The sequence below is a fragment of the Hermetia illucens genome, chromosome 5, assembly GCF_905115235.1.
Source record: "Hermetia illucens chromosome 5, iHerIll2.2.curated.20191125, whole genome shotgun sequence".
NCBI classification, from domain to species: domain Eukaryota; kingdom Metazoa; phylum Arthropoda; class Insecta; order Diptera; family Stratiomyidae; genus Hermetia; species Hermetia illucens.
In genome coordinates, this window is record NC_051853.1 from 75422316 (window position 1) to 75446791 (window position 24476).

At 36.6% G+C, this 24476-nt stretch overlaps 1 protein-coding gene across 8 annotated transcripts in view; it reads right to left on the minus strand.

Moving 5' to 3' along the window:
* The window catches only part of LOC119658257 (broad-complex core protein isoforms 1/2/3/4/5), a 159848-nt gene that overhangs the window by 54759 nt on the left and 80613 nt on the right, over positions 1–24476 (minus strand). For 7 of the 8 annotated variants that reach the window (XM_038065546.1, XM_038065547.1, XM_038065549.1 and 4 more), the window contains exon 2: positions 13211–13411. In XM_038065546.1, the coding sequence (XP_037921474.1) occupies positions 13211–13411 (201 nt within the window). Of the gene's footprint in view, positions 1–13210; positions 13412–13670; positions 13725–13877; positions 13967–24476 lie in introns of those variants that run through there. The other variant, XM_038065544.1, reaches the window with a different exon arrangement.

Here is a 24476-nt window from a genome sequence, read left to right on the forward strand (position 1 = left end):
TTGTAATATTAAAATAGAATTATAATTTAATACTGTCTCTGTCAATATGATTTTCTCTGGAAGCCAAACCGCGCAGGATATGCTTCTTCGAATCCTCATAGTAGCTGGTTAGAGGCATCAGAAAGCCTTCAAATGATTTTCGGAAGTGAGAAAAGCTACAAAGACTCAAATCGGATGAATAAGACATGAAACAATAGGAACAACCAACCCTAATTAAAATCGATTCAATGTCTGTCAGTCTGTCTATTTGCCTCTCTGTTCGTCACACTCAATTTACTCGAGAACAGCTGACCCTAGATTCACGAAATTTGGTGGGAAGGTGTTTTTGTTTGAAGGAAGGTTCTCCATACATACGAAAGGCAGGTGTGAAGTTTTTCTTTCATAGAATATAGATCAAATGATCAATTAGTATTTTGTGAACATGATCTTATTTCTGATATTGGTTGAAATATAGAGGAGTGAGGCCCCAAAATGTATGCCACAAAAATATGAAATCTAGGTCTAAAAATACATCTTGCTCCGATATCTGCACAAATAAAGTTAATAATTGTATATTATCATATTTAAGAAATTTCCCCGAAACCCCCCTTACCCTACATAGAATATAATTCTGAAAAGTTTGAACGCAATCTATCATTAACAAAGTTATAGAAGGTCAAAATTTTGCATTTTGCGTAAATTTGTTGCACCCTAAGATATGTATGACGTTATCATCATATAAAATGCACTTATATGAACCGCGGGGTCCATGGAGACATTTACTTGTTACTTTAGAATCTGGCAATATGTGGAGGAATATTTTGCATTCTAATATCAGCTCCACATGTTTGCCTTTGCTCACAAACTCCAAACCTCCACAGACGACATCGAACATCGCCATCCACATGTTTGCAAGTGCATCGTTGTTTTCTGAGCAGGGAAGCAAATTCTCTTTGATCTGTCCATCTAGATCCTGAAATATCGGTATACGCGGAAAATACATTTTTGGAAACAATGATTTCCTTGGCCTGATTGGTATAGAGTGCATTGCATTTCACTTTATTTTCCCTAACTTCGACTTTTTTTCGTTTAGAACGCTTTACGTACGGTACACGTTTCACAGAAGCTCATAGAAATTAGATAATCGTGTGGCGTATAATCTTTATTTTTGCAATCTTATTCTTCAAAATGTTCGCCGTCGAAATTTATGGTTTTTAGGAAACTTGTGAATGACACTGCAAAGGAAGCTTTTCGGTTTCAAAACAAAATAGTCATCGACTCATTTTCTTACATGACTGACAAACCACAACCAAACCACATGCAGGAAAAGTTCCTATCTGAAATTGAAAATCATGTTTTTCGATATCAAAGCCATATTCAAATCGCTCCCTTTAACTTTGTCAATCGTTGTTGATACCATTCCGCTGTGTCTTGTAAAGTTTCTAATCTAACAAGACAATTATAAGTTAGAAGATATATAGGAGAATAGTGATCAAGCTCAGATTTTTTTACGGTTGGGGTTATCGTAGATAATTCCCTTCTCGTTGTCCAAATCTCTTCTTTTGAAACGAAAAGGCATAGAAATTACAAATAGTTAAAATAGTTCTTCAATTTGCATGGAGCTCATTTCTCTTTCTTCTGCATCTTTTCCAGTACATGCAAAATGAATGAAATGAAACTAAGTGTTGTGTAACATCAAACTTATTTGCAATCTTCGCTCGGGTTTTATATGAAATTTCATCTAACAGCGTTTGCACATCATCGTTTCCAACTTTAGGGTCGATACCAGACACAAATTTTCTTGGAGGCTCATATTTTCTTTACGAAACCTCCGATTTGGGCCATAGTAACCTGCATTTACATTACATTTGTGACAAAGAAGCGATAACTGGGCTTGTGAGATGCGTTAATTTTTTTTTGTAGCGAATTTTAGGTTTCGAAAATGGATTAAGACTGAGATTTTGTTTAAAGATATGAGGGTGTCCTGAGTCCGCCATCCACTTGATGACAGGCCGGACAAATTGGAAAGAAACTTTTTTAACTCGGTTTCTAGTCCACGGAGGCCTTTGTTCTGGGTTAGAACCCGGACTTACAAAAATTGACGACTTGCAGTTTCATCCTGGGTAGAGACAACTTATCAGATGCCCCACCTTTGTCTGGGAGCAGTATAACATCAATATAATTCATAGGGGACAAACACCACTCAGCAACCACTTCGATCACGCTCCTTCCAGAGCAGATTTGAGGCAGCGTTTGATGAGATTGGTGGGAACTGGTGCAATAAGTAACATTGTTCTACGTTGAGTTTAAAGGTGGGGGAGGTTCCCATACATGCAAAAGGAGAGTGTACATTTTTTCTCGCCGAATATAGCCATGTGAGATACCAGTTGAAAAGTGCAAGCAAGTAGTTTTCCTAGACCTATAAAATTGTGCAGTAAGACAGGCTTTGATTGAGATATATCATACTTGAAAATTTGATGGAGAATCACATTTCAATACTACATTATTACTACACAGATTTGAGATGCAGAGGAGAAGGCACTTTTTATATAGTGATCTGAATACAAAGGAGGAGGAATTTGAAGCCGCGACTAGAACCCTCTTTCTTTTGCGTCAAATGAATTCTGGTTGATTTACAACTGCCAATACTAAATACTAAATTCACTGCAAATGATTTTTTTCTAAAGAGCGCCGGACATATGTCCGGCTTTTCTTCGTACACCTACATTTTCAAAGTGAAGTACAATGACAGAGAATACTATGAATATGCTTCACAAGTAGAATTTTAAGTTCATCGCTACTGGAGAATACTTCGCCTTGGTGTCACTGAAGCGTTCCATTTGGCCCAATAATTAAATACCATAGACTTCTCGTCAAATAAGAATTCAATGACGCAGGTAAGGAGATACACAGAAAAACAATCGGTGGCCACTTACCCATGTTTCATTGATATTGAATGTAACAGAAATCTAATCAGAAAATCGATATACTTCTCACATAAACGTTCACATAAGAGGACCCCAATATCTCCAGATAGCATTATGTGCAATTCAATAGGTCCAACGCTTATCCAGAAAAGATGGTCCTATAGCATCTTTGATGTTAGATCATTTACAGGAACGAATTGTGACTCCGACTACCATCAGAATGAAACCACGTACAGGTGTCGGATGTCGAAGAGATATGGAATAAAAGTCAGCCTGTACAACGAGACAGTAGCTCAGGAGCACAGAGCCTAGTTGGAGGAATGACCAGTTCCGATACTACAAGACACCCCGAATCGACTTGTAGACTACACATAGGCAGGACTAAAACGTACTTAATAGTACAGTGGAAAAAGTTAATGGGGTTAAAGAAAGAAGAATAAATGAATCGCTTTACCTTTGTTTAATCTGGCACTAGGGCATGCTATAAGGAAACTGCCGGTAGATGCCAAAGATCCGCTATTCTACAAGTCCAAGCATATAGTGGCCTACGCGAGCGTCATTAATATCATGTCACGACTTTTTACGCCTCCGAAGGAAATTTTTATAAACTTTACCAAGGCAACAAACGAAGTTAGTCTTACCGACGATCTTCTAACCTTCTAGACAAAACAAGATGCCTATATATCACATAATGGTAGCATTTCGGTTGCCCGCAAGTATCTTTTCAAAGCATTTTCTTCGCAGCTAATCTCCCAGTTAACTTAAACCTCACACGGTTGTATTAAGCAAACAAAATTACACCTTCCTTTTGGAAGTATGGAGACCACCCCTAAACTCAACATAACATGATGTCGTTTACCGCCTACAAGGGAGTCACATTTCCAACGCCTCTACAAATTTCCTTTCAATCATCATCAACGGCGCAACAACCGGTACCCGGTCTAGGCCTGCCTTAATAAGGAACTCCAGACATCCCGGTTTTGCGCCGAGGTCCACCAATTCGATATCTCTAAAAGCTGTCTGGCGTCCTGACCTACGCCATCGCTCCATCTTAGGCAGGGTCTGCCTCGTCTTCTTTTTCTACCATAGATATCGCCCTTATAGACTTTCCGGGTGGGATCATCCTCATCGATACGGATTAAGTGACCCGCCCACCGTAACCTATTGAGCCGGATTTTATCCACAACCGGACGGTCATGGTATCGCTCATAGATTTCGTCATTGTGTAGGCTACGGAATCGTCCATCCTCATGTAGGTGGCCAAAAATTCTTCAGAGGATTCTTCTCTCGAACGCGGCCAAAAGTTCGCAATTTTTCTAGCTAAGAACCCAAGTTTCCGAGGGATACACGAGGACTGGCAAGATCATTCTCTTGTACAGTAAGAGCTTTGACCGTATGGTGAGACGTTTCGAGCGGAACAGTTTTTGTAAGCTGAAATGGGCTCTGTTGGCTGACAACAACCGTGCGCGGATTTCATCCTTTCATTCCTTTCAATAGATTGCGAATAAATAACGTGTGAAAATAAAGTGGCCTCTTTTTCCTAATAAAGTCCTAATTCTTCGCAGTTAAGATGATACCCAACTGGCTTAACAACGTGTTGGAGGTCTACATGGCAGAAGTTTTCTGCCTCGGTGGAAGAAACAGAAACTGCTATCGAACGCAATAAATAACCGGAAGATCCATCACCATATCGCCCGATTTGGTTTACAGACATGATAGGAAAGATACTAGACAGCGTTATTTATAACAATTTCTTCCATATTCCCGTGGCGAAGGTGGATGTTACAGAATGTTTTCAATTCAACCAGCTTAGTATGGATAAAGAGTTTACTTCTCTGGAAGGAGTCTTTCGTACAAAATGGATGCGGAACCCGAGCATAAGAAGTATACCATCACGGCATAAGTGTTACGAGGCTCAGCGGTAGGCCTCTTCTGTGGAATACGATGTACAATGAGGTTCTTGCTCTTCCCGTCACGGAGGAGAGTGCAAAAATTTGTTGTTGTAAAACAACCTGAAAATGTTCAAGTAGCCTGAAGTGCAGCCGTAGACAATTGGTGCCCGGTGTAATTCTCTCCGCCCTTTTACATGTGGCGCGGCCTAGGAGAAAACACTAGCGTGTGAAACCACTCGAAGAAGGGTAAACATGACCTGCTCCTTAGTACCAATAAGTTTTCAGGGGAACCTCCTGCACTGTGTGATATTGTAGAAATGATAGAATTTTCGGGTAAGTGAGGCACTCTATTTGTACGAAACAAGAAGAATGAATCCACCTGGAAAAGAAAAGAGTACGCAATATACTTGTGAGGCGAATCTTGGCAAGGTGAAGCGTCAAAGTAAAACCAGTAAACGAGAATGCTCGACGAGAAGTAGTACTTTGTGAAAGTTGCGCGGCAAATGAAGATGTGAGAGTGTTTTTGTGGGGGAACTCCCACTAACCCACAGCTGCAACCTGGCCCAGAAGTGCTTTTCTAAAATTTCCACCTGCAGCCATCTTCCCGATTTTAATATTTTAATATGTTTCACAGAAAACTTTAAAAGTGTTAATTTCTATATATACAGTTTTTTCCTACCGTAACTATCCAGTCAGACGAATATCAGACTATTTTTCTTAACTGCTATACGAGTGTATAACTTTCCTTCCCACTTTTCTCGCAATCCTGCTCCTAATTGTTTTTTCACTATTTGAATATAATTATAACCAAACTATAATTAGCCAACATAGATAGATATTCATCTTCTTTCCTTGACTCAGATAAATTTCCATTTCCCACATTGTTTTAAATTTCACTCGCTTGAACACCTTATCCATCAAACAACCAGCCTGCAGGGTGAAATATTTTTATTTATATTCAAGCTAATTTATCAATTCCTTGGAGAGAAGTTCCCAAAGAAAAATAAAACTTGAAACCCCCAAGTTTTACAAGAGACTCACGAAAAAATTACAAAACTGAAAACATTGCACCACTATGCAATGCAAAATAAGTGAAAAGAACAGGAAGATATTCTTGTAACAAAATGTAAAAATTAAAGAAAGAAAATCATTTGTTTGTAGACACAGGATTGTGTGTTTCTTTTTTTTAGGTTTTCATTTTCGGTGGGCGATGAAATCTGAGCGAAATCTATGGAAAATGGTGGCGCAAAAGTGAACAAGTTTTACTACGAAAAACCCCAGAGATGACATGAAAAGTAATTCACGAGAGGGTTGAAATAGTGAATGGATTTCGCGATGTTTCAACTAGAACATAAAGGATGAAAAACCGTCTACCTATAGCTGTTTGGCACAAAAATCCGAGTGCAGAATATAAGCTAAGATACTTCTACTATGATCCCTCTTGGTAAAAAAAGATGGTTTGAGTTGGACTAAAGCTAAACATGAATAATTAATTGGCTGCAGTACTATTTTAATTAGTTTTTAAACTGCAGTCGAAATGCAGTAATTCACCAAGTTTCTATTTTTCCTCCTGTTCCGTCCCGCTGTCGTCTCCTTTCGCTGTCTTCTGTAGTGCAATTCCTATCTATCTATTCCCATTGCACTATATCTACGTATTACAGTACTTCGTCTTTTTCACAACAAATAACAATAATTGCAGCAATTATGATAGCAAAAGAAGACTCGACCGTGGAAAACTGCTTCTTCTGCTTCGTTGTCCCACGACAACGACAACGGCGGCGACGGGAACGATGACGACTTGAAGAAGGATTTCAAGCACAATAGGGAAAAGGATATTCTGTATTTACTTAAGGATGATGTCCTTAAAGTTTTTCTCTTTCTTGCACCAGCTGAACGGGATAGATACTCGTATATGAGAGTTTGTGTAATGGAAAATAGTTGTACAGTTGCAGTTGCAGATTGTAAGAATAATATAGTCGTGGGTATTTTAATGCGCTTGGTTTTATTTGTTGCAGTTAAGATTTGTTGTGGATTTAATTCCACGATGACTGAGTTAAGGGGAAGGGCTTGAAATGTAATCGACCATACTAATTTTTTGAGGCAAGGCATCCGCATCAGGCAGAGGGAGGGGGATCTATTTACATTCTAGGAAAAAGGTGAAATTTTAAGCAAATTTTAATTTTATCTATAATGAATAATAGATTCATCTAAACAAATATAGGCAAAAAATATAAATTTCAACAAATTAGGATTCTTTTAATAAGGATAAGTAGTTGTACCGTTTATACGAGGAACTACGTGTACAGTAAGATTGAAAAGCTCCAGACAGACCATAAAGGGTGGAGAAATGGCAAAATGATGTAAATGGGTTGAGTCAAAGCCACACAACCACGTGGTAAACCTCAGAATAGCTGATAGGACTTTATTGGACAACGCGAGTCATACGTTGTTCGGCTTCATCAGTGGAGGACGGAGTTTCTTTGTCGAAAAAAAAAACGAAAGCAAAGAATTCGGGAGACCAAGAACGAAAGTCGGAGAGTGGCGCCATAAAAGAGGAAGGTAAGGTTCAAAATTAAAAGAATCAACGTTTCTACTTTATACAAAAATGAGGGAGGAGGGGAAAAGTTAAAAAAATCAGAAATTTGCAACAATTGTGAGATCTAACTTATATCTTCCAAAAACAGAAAGAAAAAATATTTTCGATAATATTGACTGGTTTGGTTAGAGGGAAATAATACGTATCGGCTACTCCATCTTATTGCGACAGAATCATTAAACAATGGTTGTGTTCCGATATATGTGTGAAGTTAAAACCCAGACAAAAAGTGGTAAATTTTTCATTTGAAGATTCTGCCAAGGATGATAAAGTAGTTGCTGGAGATAGTATAGATAATTTTCAAGGAAATAAGAAACGACACAGGACATAGAAGTCATTGTTTCCGGAATGTGTTTGGGAGCTTAGCAATTGACAAAAAACGTGCATTCATTTTACAAAAAGCAGTTCTCTGTTTTTAGTGGAAGCCTAAAAGCAAGTACAGCTTACGAGTTCAGTCACATTTTAAGAGGGTAAACAATCTTCATAATTACAGTTACTGTATTGCTTTGGTAATGAAGAAGTTCAGTGATACACTCAAAAATTGATAGGTTGGTTATCGGTCGAACCACTCTTATGTTGATAACGGCAGCACGTGTAAATTTGAAAAAAATCTGTTTCCACTAGATCTAAATAATTAGTCTAATGGGGTGCATTTTTTTAGATAGTAGTTGCACTAAAGTGTTTTTCTTATCATTTATTGGATTTCTCTTGTGAGTTGCCAAACTATGGTTGGTTAGGTTTTGGATTCGACGCGTTTTGAACCTTAATATTTGATTGGTATGAAAATTAATAAATAAATTAATCAATCTGGTTTAAATCTTTTCAAGAATTTATTGATTTTTTTGGTCCAACAGTAATTAGCCCTGGTCCCTAAGATTTTTTGGTTTCTTTAAAGTTTATTGGTAAATTTACGGGGTTTTTTCTATGTGACGGTTTCAAGAACCCTATATTTTCTTTTATATACGTTTTGAAAGCAGAATGTGTTGGACGTATACCGTAGAAATTTTATGCCGAAATTTAAAATATTAACCAAATTGTAGCTAATAGAAGAAGAACGAGCTATATTGACGTACATACAAGACGAAAACTTTAAGGGAGGGGGGAGTTAGCGTTTTGAACTTTCTAAAAATCTACTTTGTTATTTTCCCTTGTAATCTTGTAATCAAATATTTCAAGACTATATTTCGAAAATTTCAAGTCGATCGGAGCAGAATTCTAAAAGTTATCGAGCAGTTAGTCTCTGCTCCTTTGAATTGTAGTTGTAGTTCTAGAACTTTAACCTTTTTTTAAGTCTGTGGTCACTCCCATTTGAAAACTACTTGACCGATTCGTTTCAAATTTGGTACCTACATTCTGCATATATAATACCTCCCCCCGACGATTTTGGGTGTTTTCCACTTACTTACTTACTACTTAAGTGGCAGATTTTTTTTGTGAAAAAAGCACTTTTCAGATTAAATGACCGCTAAGAATTTTAAAATAAAAAACAAAAATATTTGATAACATTAGGGGAGAATTTATTTATACTTTGACTGAAGTCAAATAGTTTTTTTTGAAAATAATTTTCAGCTGAGATACAGTGAACACAGCAAATCGTGTTTTTTTTCCTAAGGCGCTCAGGATTTGATTGAATTGACCCGATTTTTGAAGATTATGCTTTCCGACTCGGCCATTTTATTATGTATTTAGTAAGGTGAAATCAAGATATGGTTCGGACGATAGAAGGAAGAATGCAAACTAAGAATTTGAATGTTTGGTTTCGGATTACTATAAGTAGATATGTGCTTCCCATCAGTAACCTTTTTTAAAGGAGTCCAGTTTGACCGTAAAAAATCAATATAAATGAATATCAAAATCGCCAATTGTAATTTTTTACCAAAGCTCAGAACCCCAGTAATGACATATAAAAAGATTGAAAAGATTACGTTTATTTTCATTGTAGAAAAAAAAAATGGAGAAATATCGAGCATCACATAGGAAAGCAGTATTAATCTATTGGATTCACGTGAGAAGTTGAACTAAAGTTTGAGAAGTTTGACTACATTTTTTTCAGAGCGATTTGCAGCAACTATCAAGAAGCCATTTGCATACTGAACTTTTTTAACGAACGAGCAATGATTATTTAATGGGAGACCGTATAGATAAGAAAACCAAAAAGAAAAGACTAAGTTTTTCTGTACATTTCAGGAAAATTTAGTCATTCGTTTTTTGGTTTTTCTACTAAAACCAAGCCGGATAAAATGACGTACATAATAGTAGGACGTATAGCTGTTATACAAAACTGGGCTTAGCACCTACCCTTCATTTTTAACTGTGGCTGACTCATCATTTAAAATTAGTTTCTTACAAGCCATAAATCGCAGAAATGGCAACTGGGATATTTAAACTGGACGTGGGTATTAAGCTCTACCAACAGCTATGACTTGTTGTGTTCGTCTTTTGCTATTGAGATGTATAAATGGCAGTCATTGATGCATCATGTGGTGGAGCGTCTTTTCCTGTAGGCATAACTGGTCATGGGCAGGTCTTGACCCTGCCTTTAGCCTTTTTGCAAATATGATTATTAAAGTTATAGCTTACACAAGACGGAGGGGTCCGAGAACAACCAACAGTGGACAAAAGTTTATTTCTAACTGGTTTGGACTCCTTCAATTCTTAGATAAAATTTAGTGCGTTTATTAAGGACTAAGGTAAAATCTTCTGTTAAAAATGATTGCTGTACAAAGGGCGCATTCTCTAGATTTAGAGCCATTTGGATACTGTGACAAGCACAAAAGTGCAATGTTAAAGCCGACGATAAGCCAACATACTGACGCAACATAAACAGTTGATGCCATTGATTTCTAAGTAACTAGGAGAATTTCAGAAGAATTCGTCCATGTCGTTATACCTGTTATGATCTTAGTCATTAAAAAATGAAACGAAAAATCTGTTAATGATGAAAATACAACAAGCAATTTGGAAACGCACTTTTGCTCATTTCGGACTAAATGAGGAATATACTGACTGCCCTACAAAGGTTAACGAACTAATTGCAGAGAAATTTAAAGCTCGCAAATTATATCAAAGAAATCGCAGACTGGAAAGGAAAAAAATATCTTAAGTTTCCTGTCAAAGAAGCTCTTATCAATAAACGAGTCCTTCGGCAGATGTATTTCAAATCTGACAACACATGAGGCACATGCTACTTACTATGGAAGGCTGCCAAAGATCTAAAATCTAAAGACTAACGACCTAAAGAGACCCAAAAGGATACGTAGAAGGTAGACCCTAGCCTTTAGATACGCAAGTTGACCACGGCGTGTAAAACTCAATAATGAGGATAGAAATTAAAACAAATATATTTCCTAAGAAAGCTTGTAGTTGCGAACTTATTACAGGGAGAATAGTTAAATATTGTCAGAAATTGAGCTAATCAAATAATAATAATAATAATCATTGGCGCAACAATCCATGTTGGATCAGGGCCTTGAAGTGTGTTAGAGCACTTCATTTAAGACCGTAACGGTACACTAGGAGGCAATGTGGTCAGCATTGCGCTCGCCCGAGATTATTACCCTGATTTGACACAGGTTCTCATTCACAGCTGAGTCGACTGGTGTCCGACGTCAAATCACGATACAGATCTCACTGCCACCAGCGAGATTTGAACCGCGACCTTCCGTACGACAGCCTTGCGCTCTAACCACTCAGCTATCCGGACAATCAAATAATGCAGCGTTTATATCAAAACACTTTCTTCGACAAGGGAACGTGGCCGAAGTTTTAATTGTCCCTAAACTAGAAAGGGAGCCAAGTAGAGTCGAATCGACCAAAATTGCTACTTCCAATCACCGCCAAATTATTTGAAAGGCTTGAGTAAATCATTGTGGATTGAAATCTTATACCATTTCACCACTTTAGTTTGAGGAACCCCCGGAAAAATTGTTTCGGACCTCAAATCTTAGCGTCTAATCAGAGTGAGATACGTAGCAATATACTCTGAAATGCAAAAAAATTGCGCTGGTGTATCACAAGGTATTGTTTTGGTCCAAACACTATTTATTTTGTATAGTAATGCTACACCTGGGCTTCACAGCAGCCAAATTAGCAAGAGTTCTAGATGACGCTTCTATTCTGTACATGGGTTGAACTACAAGGAAGCAACAATAAGCCCACAAAAAGCTATTGATCACATTGGAGAATATACCAAGCAACTAAATGAAACCAAATCGACTTACTAATAAAGAAGTGGATCCAGTTAAAGTCATCAACGGACAAGACGTGCCAGAAGCGAACAAAGATGTGGCGGCATATCGGAGGCAAGAATCACCGATTGCCTTAGCCGACGCACTGAACTGACACGAATACAGCTGGCAGTCTGGCAAGAGGCCACTTCCTTCATGTTTTAACCACCGGCAAGTCCGAACGTAGTCCATGACATTTGCAGAGACAAATCGTGTCACTCATTGCTGAAAAGTAGTCATATCACATTTGCGAATGGGTTCATCGAATTGGTCGTGTTGACTCCTATCTTATTCCGCTAAACCACGCAAACGGTTTGTTAAAAGTGTTATCATTCCCCGACAAGAAAGAGTAAGTGCAAAAGTACTAAAAAGTTAAATATTCAGGTACAACGTTGGATGCTAAGCCTGGTTGGAAAAGAAGAAAGGAACAGAAGGAAGCGTTAAATGGCAGATACAGACAGATGAACTAGCTGTAAGGGAAGATTACCTAGCTCACAGTCGATAACAAGTTACTAATTTACAAACAGATTCTGAAACCCGCAAGGACGTACAGCATACAACTCTGGGGCTGTACCAAGGAAACTAACTTTAAAGTGATACAGACTTTCTAAGACAAAGTACTAAGATAGATACTCCCGACAATGAGATGACTAAAACTGCCTAAGGGCGTAAGCTTTTGAGGAGCAGGCAGTTCCAGAGCAAAGCCGACCAGGGTGCGGGGGTTGATTATAGGGTTTTTCCCTGAAATATGCATAGGAAGCTGCTAGATAGGTAAAAACTACACACTCTTCGAGAATGTGAATCCTGGGTTAATCTTTTGCAGATTTTTACCCTTTGAAAAATAAAACAAAAATAAATTGGCCAAGCTCCATGATTCGGTGAGAAAGCACATAGTTTAGTATAGGTAATAAAGGGAAAATGACATCGCCGTTAAACTCCTCTACATACGTTGGTGTGGATATTTATTCTTGCAAATACCGATATTTCGGGAACCACTTGTTCTTAGGTCGTTGATTTTCTATGTAGTTCTGCTCCATATATAAATTTATCTATTTAACTTGAATAGGCTTGGATGTTCTGGTAATCATCATTTCTCTAAGGCGACTTCACCACTGATTCCTTCAGCGATCGACCATATCATGGTTTGTAAAAAAATAGATTCTATTCTACCTTTCATATGAAATTTGAACCTCGCATGAATTACCACATTGTAAAAGCAGTTCTTTTAGTGCATTTCCTGAAAATTCCTTCCGTAAAATAGACTCGACATGTGGAACATACATATTTTGTTAAATGTTTTGAAGCTAGAAGCTAGCAACCGTATAACACTACAACCTCTGTAGCGTTGTCTTAAGATGCTGTCGGTTAATTGTTTACATTTATTTCATTGTATTAACAATTGACGTTGATGATAGTCACTTCGTTTGGAACGTCGCAGAAAACTACAAACAATCCGGAGGTGAAGCAAGTTGATAGGTTACTCAACTAATTAGGGAAATGGCAGAAAATATGAGCAACAGTCGAAAAGATTAATGGACTGGTATATTCGTTGTTTCAGTTCTTGATAGTCAAATAGTTTTCAACACTTACCTTCAAGAGTTCTCGAAAATATGGACTGCATGCTGAGAGCACAACTCTGTGTGCTTTCAAACTTCGACCATCACAAGCTAGCGTAACATCAACAAAATCTTCGTCGTCCCTTAGGTTTTCAAAGGCCGACGTTATGCTGCTCTGATAGTTGTTCCACCGCAGACAAAAATGTTGTGTATCAACCATTTTTGGAGTTTTATCCTGGAAAAAAGTAAAGAAAATGAATGAATGAAATGAATATAAATGTAGGATCAAAAGGGGCAGAAATTATGTAATGCAATTATCATTGTGGACATCCATTTTTCGATACGTATCAAGCTTAGTAGAATAATATAAGAAGGAGGTACGGAAGGTCCAATGATTGCGATGCTAATGAAAAGTTTTGAATTTTCATTAAATTATTGACGGTGTTTTATTTTTCTAACCGAAATAATGCAGAGAGAAAAAAATTAATTCTCACCTCATCAAGCATCATTTTGCACTAACTACTGCGGTTTTCCTCGGCGTTTAAAAACTTTTTTTAAAAAAATACAAATTTCTGAATAAATAATTCCATATTAACCCACAGAGCAATCCACACTTCCTAGCACTCACAAACTATTGCCCCCTGGCAAATAATTTCATTAGTAGCTTTGCGCTGATACTATTTCATCGGAAAATTGCTTACGCGTATTCTTTGTATCACTCGTCACATTGCGAACCGCATCAAATTCACGCATATTGAATAAGTACATCATACAATGTATTTGTCAACTATTGCAAATTTATCCATACTGAATTTAGTGTGTCTATCCATTTTTCGTTTGGTATCTTTTTCTACTTTATTTTCTATTTGCACGATATTACTAGGCGCGTCGATTATCAGATATGTAAACTTTTGTACGATTTATATCGGATGACATAGATACAATTATAAAATGCACATTCAAATTGAAAAACACTGCAAAAATTTAAAAAACAAAACGCGTGCGAATTCTACGCAAAGAATGGTTTTAATTAGACTAGAGGGCATACGATTCATACGCAAAATTTAAATTGATTGCATTTATTGAATGCATTATGCTGCATATAACTACCGGGAGCCATTATTTTCGCGCACGTTTCTAAGGCTTTTCACCCTGAATCGAAATGTAACATTTGACTTCGTTTTTTCTGTTATATTCATTCTGTGTGTTAAATATCTGAATACGAATAAATGAGGACCAATGTAACAGCTTTAAAGGTAATATTCATCTTTGAAAAAGAGAGAGATTGGAGAGTACTGGCGACCGGCGCGAAGAAAGAAAAATACCACAGATTGGGAAAAACTACAAACTTTTCCAAATATTTTCGTACATAGTTAGTATATTTGTATGTAGCTGCAGCTTATCAAATTGGCATAGAGTGCAGAGGTACTGATACACTGGGAGTGTGTGTTACCATTATAGTGGAGTTGATAATATATTTGTCCCCGTACTGCAAAATTGAAGGCCGAGAAGTTACACGCGCTTAAATTCAGGAATAAAATTTGTTAGTTATAAAAAAAGTGGAAAATCAATCGCCTACTGTATAAAACATGATAACATAATTTTTTTATGACAAATTATTTTAATCTTTATTTAAAGATACATTTCCGCAATAGCTTGTTTGAAAAATTTTGATAATAATGCAATCATCACTGACTGAAGAAGCCAGTTTGCATATTTCTTGATATGAACTGTTTTTTGTTAATTGCATCAATAGTACTTCAATACTCAATAAATGGATATATATTGTTTATAAATTTACAATAGGTGGTTGCAGAATTTTCAATTACCACTCTAGTTGTGAATCCATAAATAAAAAGTTACAAAAAGATTATTATATGCTGTGATTAGGATTTATTATTAGTTGCATACGAAGGATCTTTGAATATTATTTTTAGTCAGCTCTGATGGCTATCTTCAGGTTTCAATGTTTGTCTGTCACACCTTAAACGTCAAAATGCATTTTCACGATATGGATGATAGTTTGTCGATGTCGGCACGTTGAATTTTACATAATTTAATATAAGGTTGTCGTTTCGCGTCCGCAGTAATTTAAAACGGACATAAGATGTGGTTTGAGTAGAAGCACATCAGCATCCTTCAAGGAACGCGACCTCCAGAATGTATTCCCATGGACAACATCTTTAATACACACAAGTCACCCACCTCTCCTCGTACGCCTTCTATGTCAGTATTCACTGTCTAACGAAAAGTCATAAACTGAATTGAATCTTCCTCAGGCAGGGAAATCAGACACTTTCGGTACATTTCAAAACAGCCTTTATTCAGGGTCAACACAAAGGATTTTGTCCTAAAAATAGTAACCTTCTCTTACCCCCTTTCATAGATTGGCAAAATATGAAACGCAATTTATATAAATGTGAAATTATCTGCACATGCAAATCTTTTTTTGTTGCTACGTCAGGCTACTTTATTATTTTGGAATGCATCAATGCCTTCTGCGTCAAATGTAGGACCAAAAGTGGGAGGTTTTGTTTCAGATCTTAACATTTGATTTGCAAATTTTGAATTCTTTATCTCATTTTGTGGTAAATTGTGCTATTTAATGTCTGCCGATTTATCTATGAAAAACATTATTTTTGCTTTTGGATCCCGTTATTATTCAGCAACAGATCCACTCACTCACAAAGATAATTCTTGGAATTTCCCATGTGATTGTGGTTGAGCTATTCCTGTTTGTGCTTTCAAAGGATACTAATATGAGATGTTGAATGTCACTGTAATTTCATAATTGCTTTTCTGATTTTTACTGATTGAGATTTGATACAATCGCATTTATTTCGGATTGATAAAGACAAGAAGATATGAAAATCATATTTTTAAATGTGCATGGCAATTAGTTCTCAGATTGCATCAGCTTTACTCTTGGTTGAAGGCAAATGCGAAATAAGGGAGGAATATTTAAGAAAGAATCCATTGGAAAAAACAGAATAGTTAAAGAAAAAAGCAATCAAGTCGCAGTTGGTAAATAACCAACCACCTTTATTTACTCAGTGCCTTATGATTACGCTTAAAGCTTTTGCTCGTAAAATGTCTAATATTACTTTCAGCTTCTTATTGTCTAGATGTTAAGGCGGTCTTCTAAAGTTAAATGTAAATTTCAGGTCTATTTTTGGGAATTAATTGCAAAGCAACAATTTTTTTAAATTGAATTTGTACATATTTCGACTTTTGAAAAATATATTTTTGAAAAATACCCATTGTTTCTTTATGTCCTCGAAACGTCCCTGCCATATTCTTTACAGAAATGTCATTTGCAACTTTTCAGGTACCTGAATGTCATTTTATCTATCCCAAATAACAAAAAAAACATATTTCTTATTAATAAGTGTTCCGTTACCTATGCTTTCTTGTTCGAGATATTTATTATTTGGAAATCTAGAAGCTGTAAAAATGAAAAAATCAAAATTTTGAGAAACTGGCTCGGGAAGTCAGTCAACGGAAAAAATTGATTCAATTTGATAAATATTTCAGGTAGATGTAATTCCCTAATGTTTAAAAAAGTAAACTTTCGAGGAAACGCGTTTAAAGATAAAGTATGCAATGCCATGGCCTTAGAGTTCTTATTCGTCATTAAGAAAATTTTTTTGGTTGGGCGCATTTTCCTCTCTCTGTTGAATTCGGGATATTTTTGCACCGTCACTGACCCTACGCTCATTGCGGCCGATGCGCTCTCAAAGTAATGCTCAACCCGTGACTTGTAAAATGGAGAAAAATCTTTCGTTGAGGATCATGACTGCTAAGTGGGTAGCAATTTCAACCACCCGTTTGCCCGAGTGCAAATGTTTTGGAGCCAACAACCAAACACAGCTTTTGGGAGATTCGCTGCTGTTTTAAGTGTGTGCACCCAAGCATCAACAAAAGATAGATTCTCGTATGTCGGTTTCATGTTGAAAACTTGTGAAAGTCCCTGCCACCATTTGATGAACGGAGAAATCGTACGCCACCAAGAGCTCGAAAAAACGGCAGGTGTTTATATTTCCCCTCTAAAACACCTATAAAGGAACGTACATTTGACGAAATCCTTTTTATGACGTATTCTATTCTCAAAATATGAACAAAAAATCGATTTGTTGAAACCACGATAGTAGAAGATCCCCTTAAGTAGCAGTTGCAAATAATTTAGGGTGAAATTTAGATCAGTTGAGTAGTTTAGATTTTGGTCGATTAGATTCCGTTCCTAGTATAGGGAAGAATGACCAACAGTAAGCAATAATTCTTATATCAGGGGGTTCCCATTTCCTATATTCAGGAGGAGGAGGAATTGTATACAATAAAAGTACAGAGGAGCAGATTAGAAACGCTCATTCCTGATTAGAAAATTTAGAATTTAGAAATAATTTTCAGTTCGTTAGAATCGGATATGTAGAGTAGAAATAACTGAGAGCGGAGGAATTAATTTCTAGTCATAAATTGAAGGATCCCTGCTAACACTTCAACTTCACCTGGAATAAAATATATATAATGTTTGCCGCAAAAAAAAATTGAGATCAAGAATAAACTTCTCATGAAGTCCCGCAGAAAACCAGCGTAAATTGCCTGTACATATATAAATTAAGCTTCATAGATCATAGTAAGAGTGTAATGAAAGGGCACGGTATATGCGGTAACATATAAAGATAGTGCTGAGTAAGTTTAAAAAACTGCGTTTTCTGAAAATATGTTCATCCCTTTCCAAGGAGTAAAACCGGATTCCTATAAAGCTAAAATAACGAACATTATTTGGTGAGCATTATCACCTTTTTTGAACTTATTATTTTATTTTTATACGTTATTGAAATTTACAATATATTGTATTCTTCTAGTATTTTTAGTGAAAGTAGTGAAAGCAGCATAAAACCTCCCCGAAAACCACCTTAGGAATTTTATCAGTGCCAACACCATGTGCGGAGTTTTGGAGATGATGAATCTTGCAGGTTAAACAGCTATTCATTAGATCATTGCATATTTTCTAAAGGACATATGTGACAGTCGGGACCTAAGGTGTTGGAGAGACGACATGCTAAGGAAAAAAACAATCGAGATACCAAGCATACGGAAGGACTTTTTTAAGGTTTTATTAAATTTTATTAAAACAAAACCTTATTAAAATCGGTTTACTGTGTACCTGTCTGTCCGTCACATGCATTTTTCTCGGAGACTGTAGCAGCGATTGACACCAAATTTGGTGGAAAGGTGGGAACTGTGAACGCTCACCCATCATTCTTTTATGTCGAATTTAAGGAGGTTACATGCAAAGGAGGTGTAAATTTTTTTCCACCAAATACAGTCATGTGGGGTATCAAATGAAAGGTCTCGATTAGTACTTTCCAAAGTTTGTTTTAGTATTCACATTTGTTAGAAAGACGGGGAGTTCGGAGGGTTGAAAGTGATCATTTATTTAACTGCCTAACCAAAAAATCTGAAAAAAATCAAAAGGCTGTCACTATATGATGCCTAGGCTCCGAAATACACTCCATGCCGATATCCCTTCAAATAGAGTTAATAGTATATTACTATAATTTTCAGTAATTGGCTACAGAGCCCCTCTTAAACTCATTTAAATTAAATTATAATATTCATTGTAGCAATATAGGCTATAATATGGAGCTTGATCGTACCAAGTTTGGTGCAAATCGTACTAGTACTAACAAAGTTATAATAGGTAAAAATTGTCACTTCTTTGGAAATTCAAAATTTTGAATGTCAATATCACCCGAAGGTGAATATTCTGAGCGTATATTACGTGTTACGTACTAGTGGGACAAATTCATACTCAAATGTCTTTATAAGAGAAATACACAAAACCTTTCAAACCTGTTTAGAAAAAGCGAATAAACTCTCTCGATACGATTCTACGACAATTACGATAATATGAAAACTATCCTCATGAATATTGCCGACAAAAAAAAATATACAGAATGATTAACAAATGAATATTCTTGGATTGGTATGAACAGCGAAGAACGAAGCTGGACTTTTTTTAAGCTCGGCTATGTTGACATAATGAAGGTTAAATCTCTCACTGCTAAACGTTACAGCTGGATCCTTTTATAAAGAAGCAGGGCAAGGCTCATGAAGCAAATAGAAAATGAGTATCGCGAAAGGAAATTTCAGGAAAAATTATGATAATGAAAAATATTTGCCACTTGAAGCACTAATTTCCTGGGTTCGTGACAGTGTCCCATGTTTGATGGTGAATTGCAGCCCATAATAAGCGAGACAACGGGAAAAATTCTAAATGTGGGCGTAGAAAAGACAGGGATATGTAACTAAGGAAGAACGAGAATTGGAATGAACTAAATGTGGAACCCTGTGGTACCCCAGATGAGGGAAAGAAATAGTTGAAACGCATCTGGTAAAGAGGACCTTACTTATTCTGCCACTTAAGTAAAACTTGAACCAGGGAAGAAGAGATGCTGAAAATTTGCACGAGCAGGGCTTCTTAAGGACTACAATATTTAGTTATCGGGTAATGTTGCCCTTAGTTTGTGATTTGGCGCTCTTTTACTGTGTAAATTTACTCATTGTTTTTTTTTTTGTAGTAAACAGACATTATTTGCGTAATAAGTTAAAATTTGAATATAATATCATCCTCCTCTCTCACCTTTTTTCTACCGTCTGCGAAGCTCTATCGAAGTCTTTTTGAACTCTGCTTTGAAAACTGATGATTATTCACATCGTTTACTCCTCTCATTGCCTCTAGTACTTTAACTAGTACCTTTTAAGAGCAAGGGTATTATTGATCGGGGTAATATATCCGGATCTACCCACTTTCGCTTGCCAAAATGCAAACAAACTGGCGGAGGCGATCAAATCTTTAGTTAACATTTTTTAGCTTTCATATGCATAACCCCCTAAACCCATTAGCAGGTTCACTCATTTTCGGTTTCGCTACCAACTTGTCAGAAATAAGGTGTTAGTGGTTTTTAAAGTAGAGGTTTGACAGAATTGGGAAAATAAAAATGATGACCAGCTACTCATTCACTGCTTTTCGCCTCTTTGGGATTTTGCTATTGAGGATTTCTTCAGCCCGAAATGGTTGAAACAAAGCAACCAAACGGCATGAGCAGATATGTGGAGTAAAAAATTTTTGCTGAATTATTTCGATTACTAAAATTATAATTTCGGAATGACTCCGAATATTGAAAAATCGCTTTACGTAGAGATTTTGTATTATATTTGGACCCAATTAATGCAAAACGATTTCTTGAATTCGTTGATGGGGTAACCCACTTAAGGGGAGTTTTTTTAGCAAATTTCCAAAATAGAGTATTGTGTTAATATTAACTTCAGCTTGTCACTCCATGTAGGCTGCTCTTCATAATTTCTTATGCATGCATTTTGTTACCCCTGCCCAGGCCTTAATTTCCCCTTTCTTAATGGCAACATAAATTGATGCTATTTACTACACATTTAAGGGTTCAAAGTTTTAATCTCCTTCCTAAATTGCATATAAAGAGGTGAAACTGATTCCGAATAAATCGCATGTGACAGAAAGGCCGATGAATAGACAAATAGTCAGCCGATTTCAAAAACCATTTGCTCCAACCAAAACTTCAAAATCTTTATAGTATTCAAGTTTGCATTTTCAGCTAAATCAACTGTATACAGATTCTAGGCCGTATGATGTTCCTGCGAAAGATCCTGCCTTCTTCTTTATAATTTCTAACCAGAGGATTCCCAGAGGTGCGTTTTTCAATTAAATGTATTTTGACACTGTTTCTGTGCATGTGGTCCACTTAAAAATTCTGCAGTAACAGATATCCAAGGGCCTTCCAGATGATTTTTTAAACCACAAATCATTCGTGACTTCCAATGCTAGATGAACTAAGAATAGGCCAGATTAGGGTATTCAAATCAAAAGGGAAAAATCAATGTCAACTTCACTTTTGATGATATTTGTTTACCCCAAGACTCACTTGTGCCTGTAGATATGTACATTGGAGAGCAAACAAGGAGGAAATAGGCGCTGCATTGGATGGATACTATATTATTTGGTGCTTATCAAAATTTAATACTGCACTAGCATATATGAAAAATGGTAGTATCATTGGCGCTATGATTTCCAACTTGCATTTTCCAAGCTCTCTTAAATCTATTGATACGGAATGCCAATTGAAGTCATTTAGAAACATATATGGTAAAAACCAAGATATTCATAATCTTTACCCTGTTTCCCATCCTTTATTTTGGTCGCCAGTTTGCTCTTAGAGAATTTTCAGTGCATCGTAGTCAACAGTTTTAAGCAAGTTTTCTCCTATTTATCCATAGAATTGTTAATCTTGGAGATTCCATTTCTTCTGAATTGGTTTCAAAAATGTTACGGATAACAATTTATTTTCAGTTGCGTTTATCCTTCAGGCATTTTTAAAAGCAATAAATAAAGGATTATAATTGAGTGCTATAACTCTAAAATCATTAACCGTGAAAACTGCCTTCTTATTTTTTGATGTAGAGCAAGAGAAGCTTTCGTACCAGAAAATTAGGTTTCTTTCGGGTCGCGTCAGCTATCAATGCAGTAAAAATAACAAATTTGAGGAGTGCACTTTTATTAGACGGAAAAATACATGGTCGACATTCGAACTAAGTAACTAGGAAAGCTACTGTGCACCTGGACTAAACCTTTTTATCTGATCTTTATTGGAGACGTGGATAGCCTTTCAAAATCAATTTCGTAGGTTCCTAATCTACAAATTTGTTTCCCTTTTAGCCACTATTTATGACAAGCAAGAAATACTTCGGGCGAATTCTTAATCCCTGGCTTACGGGGGAGTCACTATTAGAGAAAGATAATTTAAGTATTAAATCAATACTGATTACTATCACCAGTAAGTGACATTTCCACCACCTACTATAGGCATTCAACTGCTCCTCGGCTGGTCAGATTACAGTAACTTTCATAGAGGACAGAATCTCGATGTAATCAGTCCATAGTGTGATTTGTGTACAACTTCTATTTTTCTGTTCTAGACTATTTTTGATTCTTATACGTGGACACAAAATTATGCTTTGGGATCAGTTTATTTGCTTGCAATGAAGATATTTTCCCATGAAAATTTTAGTATGCATCGAAATCACTCATACGAAACTAACATATTGGCCGAGATATGTATGGTTTAGAATTTTCCTGCTCTCCTGATGTTGATTTTATGTGACCACTAAAAATACCTTAGATAATTCTTTGAATTGAAAATGTTTAGTAACCTTTATCTAAGAAAAACTTCCAAAAAGATAATATTCTGGGAAACAGCTCCGTTCAGATTATTTTAAGTATATTGCAGACTCAATAGAAAGAAACAGTTCAAAGATAATGATAGTTGAATTTAATGTACAGACTGTGCTACAAAACAAGGGTGATCTGTGCAAAATATCGAACAATCTAAGATCTCATCCGGAAGATTGTCAAGGAACCCAATAGTGGTTAGAAAGAAACTCAATATTAGTTACAAGGTACTTGAAATATGATGATAATGGACGTCGAATATGACAAAGCGTCCGCTAGACGGGATTTACAGCGAATCGGATCGAAAACGGTATCCTGGAGAGATTTCTAAGGGCCCTTCAACTAATTCCAGTATGAGTGCTGAAAGAGGATGAGAGGGTATCCTCGAAGCAAAGCTGCGCTTTTGAAAATCATTCACTCACGAACAAGACTATTGTGACTTTCTAAAAGTTACTCGTTATTCAGCAAAAAAAAGGGAGTATGAGGAATGTGATAAGCAACGCTAGACCCCATTGAGCAATCCCTATTAATGGGGCGGAGGCCGTTATCTCGGCTACGGGACTTGGGAATCCAATTTAGCCCCTTCAGAACCCACATGTCTATATTCTTCTTCTATTATCGTAGACCACGTGCTACGAAGTTGTACTACTCACCGACTATTTTGGGATATTGGATTCCAGTCCACTTGATTGTGTTGACCAGAGTACTCTGAAGTGATATCTGTGAGACAGATGTTGATCGAAGCTGGAAACTTTCGATCCATAAGAAAAATAAAAGGAAGACTTAACATATAATGATACTTCAAAAATTATTGAATATTGGACTGTTCCAGTGGATAAAAAATTATAAAAGTTTTCTCGGAACTTTTTCCAAGAAAATAGACTGTACGTATTTTGATCTTCGCTCGAATCAATTCCCACAAGTTCTGCTTTCATACAAAAGTGATAATTGCCTTTTCGACGGGGAAGGTAGAGTAGCCCTCTACACAAGTCGCCACCCCATACCTAATACGTTTCTCCACTAAAGCAAAAACGGCTTACGAAGTTGATAATTTAACTTCCCTTCCTCATCCTCATCGTTACCTTTCGGTCTTCCTCCAACTTTATTTTATTTTCTTACCGACAATAATGATTCGAGGTTTTTGTTAACTTTCCTCCAGGTACCAACAATGAAAAATTATTAGGTTAAGTTCAATAGATTAACCGTAGATTAAGTTTCCTGCTAAAGTTTCTGTTAAGTTAAGTATCTTTTGATGTCTATCTTGAGTTCTGAGTATCTGAGTTCGCTAAAACATTTTGGACATGCCATCAAACCTGTTCTATTTGAAATGTGTATCAATCTACAAGCAAAGGGAACGGCATTCGCCGCAGTCGTGCGAACCCCAAATGGAACGCAGCTGGTATCTCTTTTGATTGTTTCTACCCTAAAAAACAGAAGGTTGAGTGTTTGTATTTGTGATGCTCGTTACAGGCAACAATTTCTATTCTACACTTATTTTGCTTATTGGCTATGGGCACTATTGTCCTAAGAAGTTGTTCGGCGTCCGTAGAATTAGTATATGACTAATAATAGTTCTTACAATTTCCAATGGCTGCATCGTGTAGCTCCTTTTTGGAGGCTAAAGCATGAACCATTCTTTTTGCATTTCATGTGTTGTTGCCAGATTTTGCGAAAGACTCGGTATATCAGGTTGCTGGATATTATAATTGGATTCCGAGTTCCAGTGATTGTGTGTGATTGTCTTTTTCCCACTCCAGAGAAACAAAATCTTGCGATGGTCGAGTGTGTTGAACATCGGCGTCAGACCTCGCCGACCCGCATTCGAATTTCGGCTTGTCATGGATGTTTGTGTTCGTCTTTGTTTTATCTTGCTGATGAAAATTAAACTAAAGTGCAGTGACATTGAATACCAAATGATACCAAAACCAAAAACAGGCTTTGCAGATACCTTATAATCCGCAAAGAGATAAAAAGGAGATATATATCAAATACAATAATCCGTTTTAACGCCCCCATTTTGGTATTTTGAGAAGAA